This window comes from Fukomys damarensis, unplaced genomic scaffold (assembly GCF_012274545.1).
Source record: "Fukomys damarensis isolate Sample0158 unplaced genomic scaffold, DMR_v1.0_HiC HiC_scaffold_1, whole genome shotgun sequence".
NCBI classification, from domain to species: Eukaryota; Metazoa; Chordata; class Mammalia; order Rodentia; family Bathyergidae; genus Fukomys; species Fukomys damarensis.
The window spans coordinates 496657-510410 of record NW_022900913.1 but is presented as its reverse complement, the minus strand read 5'-3'; the positions used below and the strand labels follow the sequence as shown (position 1 = coordinate 510410).

The 13754-nt window shown below is 50.6% G+C and overlaps 1 protein-coding gene across 1 annotated transcript in view; it reads right to left on the bottom strand.

Moving 5' to 3' along the window:
• Positions 1-207: 207 nt before the first annotated feature.
• The window catches only part of Trip13 (thyroid hormone receptor interactor 13), an 18331-nt gene continuing 4784 nt past the window's right edge, over positions 208-13754 (bottom strand). The window contains exons 5-14 of the mRNA XM_010607080.2: positions 13106-13161; positions 12457-12547; positions 10796-10868; positions 8187-8250; positions 7530-7616; positions 7213-7319; positions 5041-5194; positions 2398-2510; positions 1709-1778; positions 208-983 (exon numbers count right to left, since the gene is read on the bottom strand). Coding sequence (XP_010605382.1) covers positions 888-983; positions 1709-1778; positions 2398-2510; positions 5041-5194; positions 7213-7319; positions 7530-7616; positions 8187-8250; positions 10796-10868; positions 12457-12547; positions 13106-13161 — 911 coding nt within the window. The 3' untranslated portion in view covers positions 208-887. The remainder of the gene's footprint in view (positions 984-1708; positions 1779-2397; positions 2511-5040; positions 5195-7212; positions 7320-7529; positions 7617-8186; positions 8251-10795; positions 10869-12456; positions 12548-13105; positions 13162-13754) is intronic.

The following is a 13754-nucleotide window of genomic DNA, read 5'->3' as shown; positions in this document are numbered from 1 at the left end:
GCCTGCCTCTAACTGGCATCCGCTAAGTTGGATGTGGCTCCTGCAGGCAACATAGCTACTGGATCCTCAGAACACAGGCAGTGCTCATGCTGAGGCAGCCTGGGTGATTTTTAGGAAAATCCACACATTTGAGAGATTGGAATCAAAGAAAATTCTGAAAACAAATTTAATTACTTAAAAATGTTCTATGACCACAAGTTACAACCTTTAAAAAGTGGACTTCATGTACAAAGCAATAATTTTTTGTTTTTGCATGAGGTAAAAGCAAAACATAATATTCTGTGAAATGTACCCATTAACCCCACTTATATCTGCCTCTACGAATCTGCACTCAGGACATGAATGATACTGTTGACAATAAAGCCACAGGCAGATGCACAGCAGCACCTGAGCCCAGATGCTCACCTCACGTACTGCACCATTCCGGCCTGATTACAGACAGGAAGTTGACTTTCTTATTCAATTTCTGGGACATGGTTTTTCTTACTTGCTGCCTCCAGCTGAGAGGCAAGTCCACCTTTTGGTGCTGTGATCACACGCTTATTTAGGGGAATCATGTTTTTCTTGTATCTGTGACAACCACATCAATTTCCCTTTATTTTAAGCAAACTTAGTGTGTGACTGGCTGGAAAAGGATGGGATGAACACGTAGATGGTTCTTTACAGAGAAACCAAAGGATATGAACTACCTTTTTAAAATGAGGATGACCAGCTGTTTACCTTTCAGGATGCACCTAGATAATGTAAACACAGCCCTCTTGGGAGCTCCCACTTTGCCCATGGCTTGCAGATCTAAACGGTCCTACTGAGGGCTTCTACAGCATGGAGCTGGGGCCACTGGTGCCACCTGCAAGTCTGCCATAGAAACTACAGATGTAGAGCCAGGATCAGTCGTAAGCCGACAGCTTCTTCCTCTCCTCGAACTGCTTGTCCACTGCCAGGGACAGGGCCTGGAGAAAGTCCTCAATGGTGACAGTGGGGGCCTGGAAAGTCACACGGTCACCACCGGATGGCCATGTGGGGCCACCTAGCAGCAACCCCACCACCACACCCAGGGAGCAGAGTATAGTCAGGTCTCAGGTGCTGGGCTGCCCAATTCTCAGTTATATGGTGGCAATGTCCTCAGGGCTGACAACAGCCCCAGGACACAGGCTGAACCAGCTCGGGATCCAGCTCAGGACCTCTGAGGGCACATAACTGTGACACCCTGATTCCTGCAGGTTAGAAATGGATGCTGGAGCAGGCAGGTGAGCACTGGGGTCAGCTGCCAACTCACAGAGAAACAGACTAGGGGGCTCTAGGTGTGTCACACTGGACCCCTTCTCCAGGGCCCATCCCATATCACCTGAGCACCAGACACTATGCCTGGTGTAAGGCTACTATTGACTCAGAGAAGCACCAGTGATTCTGATTAGAAAGAACTGTTCCATGATGCATTTGCTTGTCTCAGAGACCAGCATATCTATTCTGCCAGACCAGAGCTCCCAGCAACCAGCTGCTCCAGAGGAGAAAGAGGGGCAGTGCCTCCTGGCTGAAGGGCCGGGTGTCAGGCCTGCGAGCCTGACTCTAGGTCACCACTCCATGACAGAGCCCAGACTCAAGGGACCAGTGCTGCAGAGGCATTGAGGACTCTGGATTGCACCCTACCGAGGATCCTGTCGTCTTAGAAATAGCCAGGCTGAGGCTGTGGACGCAGCAGAGGACTCACCTGGATGAACAGTGCGTGAGCCAGGAATGGTAGCTTCCTCAGGACCCGGCCACTGAGGCCCTCACTCTTCCTGCAAGAGTGGAAACAACCACATGCAGAGTTGCTGTTCATATGAAAACCCACGCATCTTGGGACCACTGTGTTCTTACTGTGAATCCTGAGCCCACAGGTTGGCCAAGGGGACCCTGAGGCAATCCTGGCCCCACAGGGCATTACCCCTACCACGTCCCATCCCAGGATGCGCTGGCCAGGGGACCCACTGCCCCAGGAGAAGCACAGGTGTTACTCCATGGATGGCCACCACAGGCCAGTCCCCAAAGGAGCACACCGGCTCCCGCTCGGATTCTACACAACTGCAAACTGTTCTGTCCTAACCAACTGGAGTCTCCTCTGCAGGTACCCAAACCTTCAGCAACGCCACACTCTTCACACTCTCATTCACCAAGACCTTCAGACTCCAGACTGAAGTCCAAGCTCTGGCCAGAAACCCAAGCCACTCTGCTCCACCTCAGGGTCTCACCTGCCACGGCCTTTCCCTGCAGCCTCCCAGCTTCCACACTGTCCTGTGAGCTCCGCTGGGCTGCCTTCAGAGCTCACCTCCAGGGCCCCCTGGCTGCCAAGGGAAGCCCTATTTCCCAGGAACCCAAGCAAGGGTTCTCGGTGATGACAAGAGGGTGACGCATTCACACCTTGAGATTTCATTCAGGAGGAGGCTCAGCCTGGATACGTTGTTCTCAATGAAGCCGATCATCTCCAGCTCGCGCAGTGTGAGCAGCTGCTGCCGAGGGTAGATAATCTGGCACTGGGGACAGAGGCAGGCAGTGAGCAGAGACCACTCGGGTCAGGCATGAGTCACACATGGCTCACAGAAGTGTGAACAGCAGTTACTCAAGTGTCAGCCACTAGGAGGTCAGCGCAATCTCACTCTCCTCCCAGCAGACAAGAATGCAGACATGAAACGCACCTGACACCCAGCGGTGACCCAGCCAGTCTGTCTGGTTTCTAGCCAGGACACCTGCTTACCACCCATGATGGCTGGGACGACTGGAAGCCATTAAGCCTGGTTTGTTATTTCAGCTTGAGTTGCATCAAAATCCACGGGGGGCCAAGCTGAGATTCAGGGCCAGGACCCCCAGCCTTCCCAAGAAGCATCCCGGGTTTGGTGGCGGGACTGGGTCAGTAGAACAACAGGTAGAAAACCAGGTCCCAGCGCCTCTCATTCCACAGCAGCTGTCTGGAGTCAGATGCCTGTGCCAGGCAGCTGTGCTGAACTAGCGTGGCAGCATACTGGGCATCACCAGGACCAAGCTCTATGTGAAATGTACCATGTCAGAACCAGGACAGGGAGCGCTTCAGTGGGTAAGAAGCAGGTTTGTGTCGGGAGCCCTCAGTGGCACTCTGGGCTCCCCATGGCCTCGGGTGTCAGATGCTGTGCCCTCCAGTAATACCCTGAGTCCCTCAGGCCACATGCATACAGAACGGACTGCAAGATCCACAAAGACCAAGGGCCCCAGTCACTCGCAGGCTGCCAGGACCAGCCACAGGCCAGCTAACCCTCCTGAATGTCTGTAAACCACGGAATTATGAAACCGCCCTACACTCTCAGCCCCGTGTCTCCAAGACACTTGTGCTGCTGAGCTAACTGGACAACAGCCCCCAGGCCACAGCACTCATATGAGGGCCACACTTCAAGAGATGAGGCCGCACTGAGGGCACCAAGGCTTCTCGCGGAATGCCAGGCTCCAGGTAACAAAGCTGCGTCCAGCACATCACCCCGGGTCCCGTGCACCTCCAGTCCACACCCAGAGCCAAGACAGACACCTGCAGGACAGTGCTGGCTGGCTCCCTCCATAGGTCCAGTGAGGCAGCTCCTGTATGCATCCTCTGGAGGCCATGCTGCCCTTGCAGGGGACAGCGAGGCCTGCTCTTCAGTGTCAGATTGGCCCTACTGGCCTGCGGCAATTATCCTGTCCTCATTCCTCTTTCCTGCTCACTCCTAAGGCTCCCTAAGTACCGAGCTCAAAGCAGGCTCCTGCAGCACAGGATGTCAGCAGAACGCCTGTGAACTACGACCTAGGAAGACAGCAGTTCTGTGAACTATGAACTTCGGTCAGATGACAGCCTGTGAACTATGACCTTAGGCAGAAGCCCTGTGAACTACGATCTTCTATTAGACTACTGGCTGTGAACTACAACCTTCAGTCAGACAATAGCCAGAAAACTATGACAGCAGCCCTAAGTACTACAACCTGCAGTAGGAAGACAGCCTATGACCTCAGACAGCAGCCCTGCAAATTATGACCTTCAGTCAGATGACAGCCGGGGAACTATGACCCTCAGGAGATAGTCCTATGAATGAGGCATGATCAAAATATATGGTGAATATTTAACACATTTATAACAAAGCCATCATCTGTGTCTCACTACTGGGCAGCATGGGATAGCTACGCATATAACATCAGTGGTTCAAGCCTGTGGAAACGTACTAAGTTCAGAAGAGTTTATTACAGTAAAAGACACATTGCCATTAATCCCCTGAAAAATCCTCCCTCTTGCTTTGAACACTTGTCCCATTGTTCCTGCCACTTTCTGAAGCAGCTCTGAAAGTCTTTTTGTGAGTCTTTATGAGAAATACAGCAAAAGCTGCTGCCAAGTGCCATATAGGAACATCAGTGTGTCCTCATCCACCTCATTCACCAGATCTAGCACTGTGTGACTTCTGACTGTTCCCCAAAGTCAAAATGGCCAACAAAGGTAGATGTTCCAATGGATTCAAGACACTAAGGCAGTCACAGGAGTGCAGCTAAAGACACCGAAGAGGGCTTTCAGGCCTGCTTCAGAAAGTGGCAGGAATGATGGGGTGACTGTCTGAAATGAGGGGATATTTTGAGGATTCATAGCAATATGTCTTCAACTGTAATACTTTTAAAAAATTTAAACACTCACTGAATTTTGTATCACATCATATCACATCATGTCGTATCACACACGGTCCTGTGGGCTCAGGCTCTTTGTAGGTAAGGCAATCTAGGCCAAGGGGGCAGGTCTAAAAGGCACATGCAGCAGGCTGACCATGGCCTACTCACTAAGCTACTCATCACTAAGCTACCTGCACTGATGAAAACTGGTGATTACACTGTGCCAGAGCAACAGATGCCGAGCAGCCACAATCTAGACTACGCCACCACACACAATGAACTACGGCTTTCAATTCAGGGTGGTTAACACCTGAGTTAAGATGTCTGTTCAACAACAGAACTGGTTTACTGCAAGCTGTGCTCATTAACCAAGAACAAATCAGAAAGCCAGCGAACGGGAGAACGACATGGTACCTTCATCAATTCCTCCACACACGAGAGATAGATTCTGAAGATGGCTGTTGCCGAGGGCGGCCCGATATACTGCTTGATGTCAGCTCTGTCCACAAAGGCCACGTCAATCTTCTCCGTGATGTTGGAGGTAGTCAGGATCACCACGTTGGAATGCCTGTGTGGCAGAGAGGTAAGGACGCACATCGTGAGCCTGGGGGCCTAACGTGCTCCCTGCCAGATGAGAGGGAGAGGGAGGCACAGTCTGTGGGAGGTGTGGGGAGGCGGCTCAGCAGCCTCACTCTGGTGGCTCTTGTCAGAGGCGCTTCCAATGCAGCCTGCAACGCCTTGCCACAGCCCCACCTGACCCCAGCCCATGCCCATGGCATTTTCCTGGCTGCAGCTATCCCGAGGTGCTGCTTCTCTGCCTTTTGAAAAGCTCGCCTTAAACTCACCTGCCTTATTTCAATCCTGACCCAGGCTTCATCCATGGTCCAGGTCCCCATCTACTGTAACACTGGTATCCACCACTGCCCTGGCCTGAGCAGGCTGCAAGTCTGACCACCCTGGACACCAGCACTGACTTCTCCCCTCCAACTTCTAAACTCCAGCCAACCACCGTCTTCTCTGCTTACCAACGTCCCCCAAGGCCTGGCACAGGGCAGCAGACTGGGCATGGATGCTCTGCAGGTGCTGGGTGGCCTAGGTGCATAGGACATGACTATGCTGTCCTCCTGGGCCCACAGTGGCACAGGAAGCTCTGTGAAGGGGGAGCCCCTGGGGACACACAGCCTCACTACAGGGCAGCAGGGCCAAGCCAAGTACAGAGACCTTCTGGGGTTAAGCCCTCTGGCTGCTGATCCCCAGTCAGGTGCCTGGGTCAGAGAGGATGGGTGCAGTGGTCAGGGGCTGGGGCTGGAGAGCCAGGACGGCAGCACTGTCAGATCACATGGAGGCAGGAGTAGACAGGGCCAGCAGGGGTGGGACAGTCACCCAGACAGGGCCCAAGGCTACAGAGGCAATGAAGACTAAGTAGGCCCAGCGTAGGTGTGCCCCCTGCTCTTTCCTAAGCAAACACCCTTCATCCCTGATGGGACAAGGAAAATGGCAACCCTGTTCCAGTGTAAACAGATATGTGGCAAAGCCATCAGTGTGACGGGGACATGGGGTAGGTGTGCAAAGGTACCTTGTCGCTCTCCTGCTAGCAAGCTGGGGACCCCAGAAAGATGCAGTTTTGGGGTGAAATGAGTGGCCCACGAGTATCTGGTGTGATGACTGGTCTGTGGCAAGGGACTCACCCACTCAGAGCCATGAGCCACATTAAAGGAGTGGGTGATAGAGGAGACATGCACATGGAGAGAGTCTGCAGACAGGATGTGGATGATCCCCGCCGTGGGGGAGGCAGCAGGAGCTAAGGCCAGGAGAGTGGGGCTGGAGGGGTCACGAGACGAGAACACAGACATGCACACGGTGGCTATGGAGGGTGGAAGCAGAGCGAGGCGAGAGAGTGGGGGGCCAGGAGGAAGTTCAAACAAGGAAGGACCCCCACCTGAAGAGGGGCAAGGAGGAAGCAGGAGCTGGGACGGGCCAGGCCAAGCCCCTCCTACAGAGACCCCCCACAACTCCTCTCCAGGAAGCTGCACACGGGAATGGCCTGCAGAAAACATCCCTCAGCAGGCCAGTCCAGCACCACCCCACTGCACAGGCTGACTCCAGTTGTACCCAGACCCCTGGAGGCAGAAAAAGGCTTTACAGGAGCAGCTCGAGAATGCAGTACACATCAGTTGCTGGGGACCACACAGAAGCTGCTGATGTTCTGGTGTGTGTCCTGGGGTGGATTAGCAGCCATCACCCATGAAGCCTGCTCATCTCCAGTGCAGACCTGGAAGGCAGGATGGTGCAGACCACAGAGCACTCTGCTTTCTGCCCTGGGCCAGCTGGGCAAGTAGGCAGCAACCTCAACCCCCACCAATGCTAGCAACGTTGACACTAACGACCGATGCAGCTGTGGTCTGTTCTTTATCTTGCATATTCCTGCACTGGGTAAAGTGCACTGTGCCCATACTGTTTTACATCTATAAAACTCAATGAATTAAAAATTATTTTCAAAAAAAGAATTTACTACATATGCTGTACCCAGCATACAGGAAGACAGTCAAAACTCAGTGTCAGGTGCTTTTTGTCACTGCCCCTTACCTTTTTATCTGGTCAATTTGGGTCAAGACAGCATTGACCACACGGATGGCATCTGACGGCTCTGCACCTGTTCGGCAAGCATTGCGAGCAGCTGTAAGACTTTCCACCTGTGGGCAGAGTGACAGGTCAAAGGGATCAGTGACTGAACCCTCACAGGGAGCTACAGGGACTGAGTGAGCACTGCCAGTGGGAGCACAGTGCCGAGGTACTGGGGCAGGGGTCCTGCAGCACAGAGGACAGATGTCGGCAGGACTGAGTGTGGGGCAGCAACAGCACGGAGCATCTCAGTCACAGGCCAACTACTGACGGGTGCCCACCTCGTCAATCAACACAAACACCAGTGCTTCTTTGTCATCAATGAAGTCTTGAATCTTCTGGAACATCCTAGTTACCAGCTTGCCACTCTGCAACAAAACACTCCTCAGTGCTGACTCGCAGTCCCCAGTAAGCCCCACGAGCTCCTCAGAAAAGCCCCTCAGAGAAGCCAGGCGGGCCTGCAAGGTCAGCCGACGCTCAACCTACTGTGTGAACCCAGTAAGCAGATAAGAGGCATCAGACCCGGGCATGTGACTTCTTCAGGTACTCTCTGTCCCCAGACACCATGAGGGACAAACCCATGCAAGGGACCTTGGGCACCGCCCTCCAGAGGTGAGGGGCACCCACGTCATTCCCCTGGGACTCTGCTTCCCAGCCCACATGAGCAAGCACAAAAGATCCACTGCCTGCTCTGTCAGCTACATGTCCTCTCCCACCTGTCAGAGGTCTACGGTGTGACCAATAGGGTCTCCCAGGTCCAGAATCCCTCCAAGCCCCTCAGAGTTCTGCAGCTCCTCTGAGCAGTCAGGCCTGACACTTTCACAATTCACCCATTTCTCCCATGACCTTTTGCGTTCAGAGCATTCACCTCATAAACAGGACACTGCTTTTCCAGCTTCCTGCCTGACAATCCAGACATAAGAACATTTGATACTTACTTCTGAAAACCACTTGGAAAAGAGGCTGTGGCTGTTTATTTCAATTAACTGGCCATACCGGTACCTATAATGATAAAAACAGGTAAGAAAGCTGCTTCAAAAGCCAGGTCCAGGCCATCCTCAGAGGCAGGCTGGTGACCACATGTGTCCCTTCAGTGCCACATCTCTGCTGGGAACTTCTAGGATGGTGAGTTATTACAGTTCCCTAAAGGACAGAGGCACACTGCTCTGGGACTCACTGACTCCGAGGAATCTAACAAGAGGCAATGAACAGTTCTCGATTATAGCAAAGTTTTCCCATGGCTCTGTTTGAATTAAAGAGTAAAGACTTACTTTAATCTACTTGCAATTGGTATTTCTATGTCTAAAAAGAATCACTAATAACAACATAGCAAACAAAGAATAAAACCCTGAAGCATCAGGAGACTTTGGCAGGAGCTGAGCATCTTCTTCCATCTTCCATGAAAAGCTACAAGTGCAACAGCGCCTTCCAGCAGACTGGTGCCCTGGGGCACTCGGACCACAAGAAGCTGCCCTGACACGTGCGGACTGCAGGTGTGCAGCACTGACACCTCTGTCCCTCAGGTGGGAGTGGGGGCTTGCACACACAGCTCCAGGCCAAGCCAAACAGGAAACAGCACCAAGTGACAGCAGCCAGGTTCCTCAGAAGACTCACTTTCCGAAAGTGTCCCTGGCATCCATTCAAAATCAAGACAAACACAGACCATAGCTGCTGTTGACCAAGGGGCAGTGGAAAAAAGGCTGGGATAAATATTACACAAAATTAACTAAAACATTATGTAGATAGGATGAAAAACAAAAATTCTTTTTGCCATTTCTAAGCTATTAAATATATATTTCCAGGGTCTTGTAATTTCTTCCCTCTCTGATGTTTTAAGAAACTTCCCCGAGAGATTTTTTTTGTGGGGGTACCAGGGGTCAAACTCAAGAACTTGCACTTGCGAGGCAGGCATGCTGCCACTGAGCTAAATTCCCAGCCCTTCCAAGAGATTTTTAAAACAGATACATTTCAGTGAGTCAAAAGAAAGGCCAAGTCACTAAACACAAAGATAAAAATAAAGCACTCTCCTTATGTGAAAATACAAGACATTTCTGAAAAGGAAAAAAACCAGAAACAACAGTAGACCTCAGGATGTCCTCTTAATGCTAGAGTGTCAGGCCCTAGGCCTAACTTTAGCCTCAGATGAGAAAACTGGACAAAGTAAAACTACATCTGCTCAGGACCAGTCAGTAGGCAGCGGAGGCCGTGGCCCTGAGAGCGGCAGGGACCCTGGCCACTGCTCTGGCTATGTGCAGGGACCTTTCCTCAATGGCACCCACTCTGCTGAGCTGAGGAACAGGCAGGCTCAGGGAGAGGGAGGCAGCTGGGCAATGCAGGGCAGCATGCCAGAGAAGGAGACAGGAGAAACCTTCCTGTGTCTGCTGAGTTCTAAGGGAGGTGAACAGGGAGAATCTGGTGCTGGAAAAGGCATCTGTACATCTGTGAGTTTTGAGTCTCCTGGCCACCACAAAGAATATGGATTCGTCATTCCAGATACTCCACAGACCCCAGGCAAAGCACCCTTCACAAGAAGACAAGACTAGCCCTATAACCCTGGCTAACAGCACAGAAACAAGACCCAAGAACTGTGGAAGACATGACAGATACTTCAAATCATCACCTTTAGCATTCAAGAAAAATTCTCTGAATGCCAAAAAGTACAAAAATGTGATTCTAAACCAGAGATAAGCCGGTCAGTGGAAACAGAGAGATATAATGACATGACACAGGCAGCAGGACAGAACATTAAAGAGCTCTTATCAACACATCACACATTTTAACAATAAAAAGAAGGAAGAAAGGAAAACTACAATAAGAACCAAATAAAGCAAGAAACATCCTATCAGAAATAAAAATTTCACTGAATGGAATTAAAATTAGATTAAACCAGGTGTGGTGGCACATGCTTGTGATCCTAGCACTCGGGAGGCTCAGGCAAGTGGATAATTGTGAGTTTGAAGCCAGCCTGAACTATATAGCAAGACCCTGTCTCAAGAAAAAAAGATTATACCCTACTGAAAAATGAACAACTTGAAATGAAGCAACAGACACTGTTCAGAGTGAAACACAGATATTTTACGGAAAAGTACATCAGTGAATTGTGGGACAAGACAAAGCAGCCTCACATGCCAATAAATAGGTTCCAGGAAACAGGGAGAGTATGGGAATCAGGTGAAGAATAACAACCAACGACTTTTCAAAATGGTGAGAACCAGTACCTGAAGATGCAGAAAGAACTCAAGGAAGGATTGACAGTCCAAAGAGAGGCCGGAGCTCCTCACCCAGTAAAAGCACAGTGGACAGAAACCAGCAAGGCCATCATGCACAGGACCTGCCACATGCACCTGTACCACACGCCACCCTCTTGTCAGTGCACCTGGACATCACTATGAGGACGAAGGCTGCCATAAATCAAGGCTCCGTAAGTTCTGAGATCAAACTCAGGACCATAGTAGGTAGAAAAGAACCCACTACTCACGTAAAGCAATCAAAAGCAAAAGCACCACATTGCCAAGTCCCATTCCCAGACTGTCCTGTCACCAGTTACCTGCTGGACAGTCTGATGGTCAGTTTCTGGGCTAAGGCCTTACACAGGGATGTCTTCCCAGTTCCTGGTGGACCTGTAACAAGAACCAGGCAAAGGTGTCTCTAAGCCAGTGCAGTAAGTTTGCTGGAAGAGTAGTAGTTGCTTATCCAAAATATAAAATAAGATAGAGTTAAAAGCTATTGTTCTTACAGCAGATACTGCTTGTGAACCTACAAAGAAATCTGAGAGGAGCTTAAAGGACATGAAATATCAATATGCTTTAAAAGGTCCTCTTTCTTCCTAATCGGACTCTTATTTCTGATCCCACCCCGCAATCTGAGCACAGTGCTTCTTGGCCTGCAGCCCAGCTCAGCATTCTAGGGGCAGCAATTTTCTGGTCTACATCCAATTTTGGTACATGTACTGCTGAAGCGAGCACCTGGTCTACATCTTAGTGACTGTCCTTGTTCTACTTCCTCTATGATACCTACCTACTCAGGCACCTTTCGAAGGCCACAGAGACCTTTAACAGGACCAAGTAGAGGATGCCACAGAGCAAAGCTGCTGCTGCAACCTGCGGATGGTCCTAAGTGGGTGGTGCCCGGTGCTGCATCAGACAAGCAGTGCCATAGCACAGGTCAGCAATGTCCCCAAGGTACACTAGTGAGGTTTGTTTCCTGACTCGTGGCCCAGGGGGAGGTTCAGGTCTTGAGGGCAGGCTCATGAAGGGAAGTGTGGGACCAGACCCTTTCTGTTACTCTTTCGGTTCTTGGCCATGACACAGTCAACCATGTGCTCCTACCGTGCTGTCACAGACCCACAAGCAGCAGGACCAACCCACCATGGACTGAAACCTCTGGAACTGAGCCAACATGACCCATTTCTCTTGGTAAGCCAGCTTTCTCAGGAGGTGCTGCTCACTAGCACAGCAGCTAAGACCGGACTCTTCCTGTACATGCCCTGCCCTGTCAGTCCCCAGATGAGGGCTCACGGAAACTGAGGTGCCCCACTGGGAAGACTGAGTGCATTGGGGGAAGACTGAGTGCATTGGGAGAACACAGAGACATGCCTGACTCTGCTGTTCCACAAGCACTTTCAGTAACTAAAGTGGAAACCTGCACCTGATTCCAAACAATTCCTTTCACTAATGAAAATCCCTATGGCTGTCCTCTCTGACCCTGCTGCTAGGATGCCATGCCAGGGACAATCATGCAATCTCAATCTATAGACAGAAGCTAATTTCTGCCTTGCTATAATGTGGGCATACTCCTGATCTCATTCAGTCTGTGTCTCCTCTCCACCCAGAGACATGGAAACAAAGGCAAACCAACAGCATTTTCTTCTGAGAGAACCTGACTAAATTTATTTTAAAATATGGTTTTTGCAGTCTACTCTCACTAAGTGAAGATCAGGAATATCATGCAGAAACACAAAGCGGTTTCTACCTAAGGGATTCTCATCAGTTAGTGAAATAAAGCAGTTATTTATTTAATATAAAAAGTCACGCGGCAGAAATCGGCTAGCTGCCAAAGGAAGGACAAGTGACAAAGGCCTGTGAGGTGGATCAGCATTGCAGAAAAGGACATTCCAGGACAATGCCAGCTCCTGTAGAAAACAGTGCTGAAACTGCTTGCAGAAGGATACAGCAGAAGCTGAATTTCATGCCACATGTCTGGTCTCACCATGCAGCAGCACCACGCGGTTCCAGGTGATGAGGTTGCTGTCCACATTCTTGTCTGAGAACAGCAGGGTCGTCATCACGTAGTCAAGGAGCTGGTAGAGAAAAGAAAGCGGATGAAGGCACCCAAGGCAGCACTCCCAGGACTGCGCCGCTAGGGCTTGCTCCTGAGGGACAGATGCTCAGCAACTGCCTCCCAGGCTTTCATTTTAGAAGGCAACTTGGAGAAGCAGGAGGGTAAGTGTTGGCTCTTATTACTAAAAAGTAAGAGAAACAAAATGATTGCTTAAAATACCAACGTTAAGCAAAGTCCCTGAAGGGGTCCCAGGCACAGAGCAGCTCCTCCTCCAGAACACTGAGTGGCAGGCATACAGCAGGCCTGCCTGTCAGGATTCTGGGGAGCAGCCAGGAGGTGGAGGGCAGTTTCCACTGTCTCTCCTCTGGCTCCCGTGTAGCCAAAAGCCCAGGAGGTTTCCAGCCTGTCCCTCGCCTTCTTGCCCGAGACCAGATACACAATGGGCAGCCCTGGGAAGATGGGTATCCCAGGTGGACCAAGTCCCAAAGGTTCCTGGGTCAAGAGCTCGAAGGCACTGGTGAGCACAAGACTGAGTCTCTTCAAATAACAGGACATTTTGAGAACCACAGCAACTTACATGTGATTTGACTTCCACGTCATACACTAGACTTTCCCAAAGCCCATGGAATTCAACTACGAGGAAAGGAAAAAACAAAGCTCTAGTTTCAGGAAAGCAGGCATCACACTCACTCAGGGGGTCTGTGTAACCCCATCACCCACATACTAGCAGTTCTGACACAGCATGAGCACAGCTGTACATTTGTCTTCATATGTTACTGTTTCTTAAAACTAAAGGTACAAATAAATCCCAGTCACATGACATTTTAACAGATAATTAAGAGTAAAATAATTTTTCTCATGTCTCCTTACCATGCACAATTTTTATCCTAGGCCTGTGCTTTAACCAAACTCTCCCTGAGTGGCAGGCGGAGTCTAGCTGTTGGGACAGCAGACATGGACCCTGACAACAGAATTAATTCCAACCTCCACCTGCTAGAGCCCATCAACATAGCCCCCGAAGAAGCATAGAGAAAGCAGGAGGGGAGCTGCCCATGATCCCAGCACTCTGGGAGGCCTAGGCAGGAGGACTGGAAGTTCATATCTAGCTTGGGGAACTTAGTAACTCAGGGAGACACTATCTCAAAATATATACATGTGTGTGTGTGTGTGTGTGTGTGTTTTAATGGCTGGTGCCTCATTTCTTTGAGCACCCACACTCCATTCTT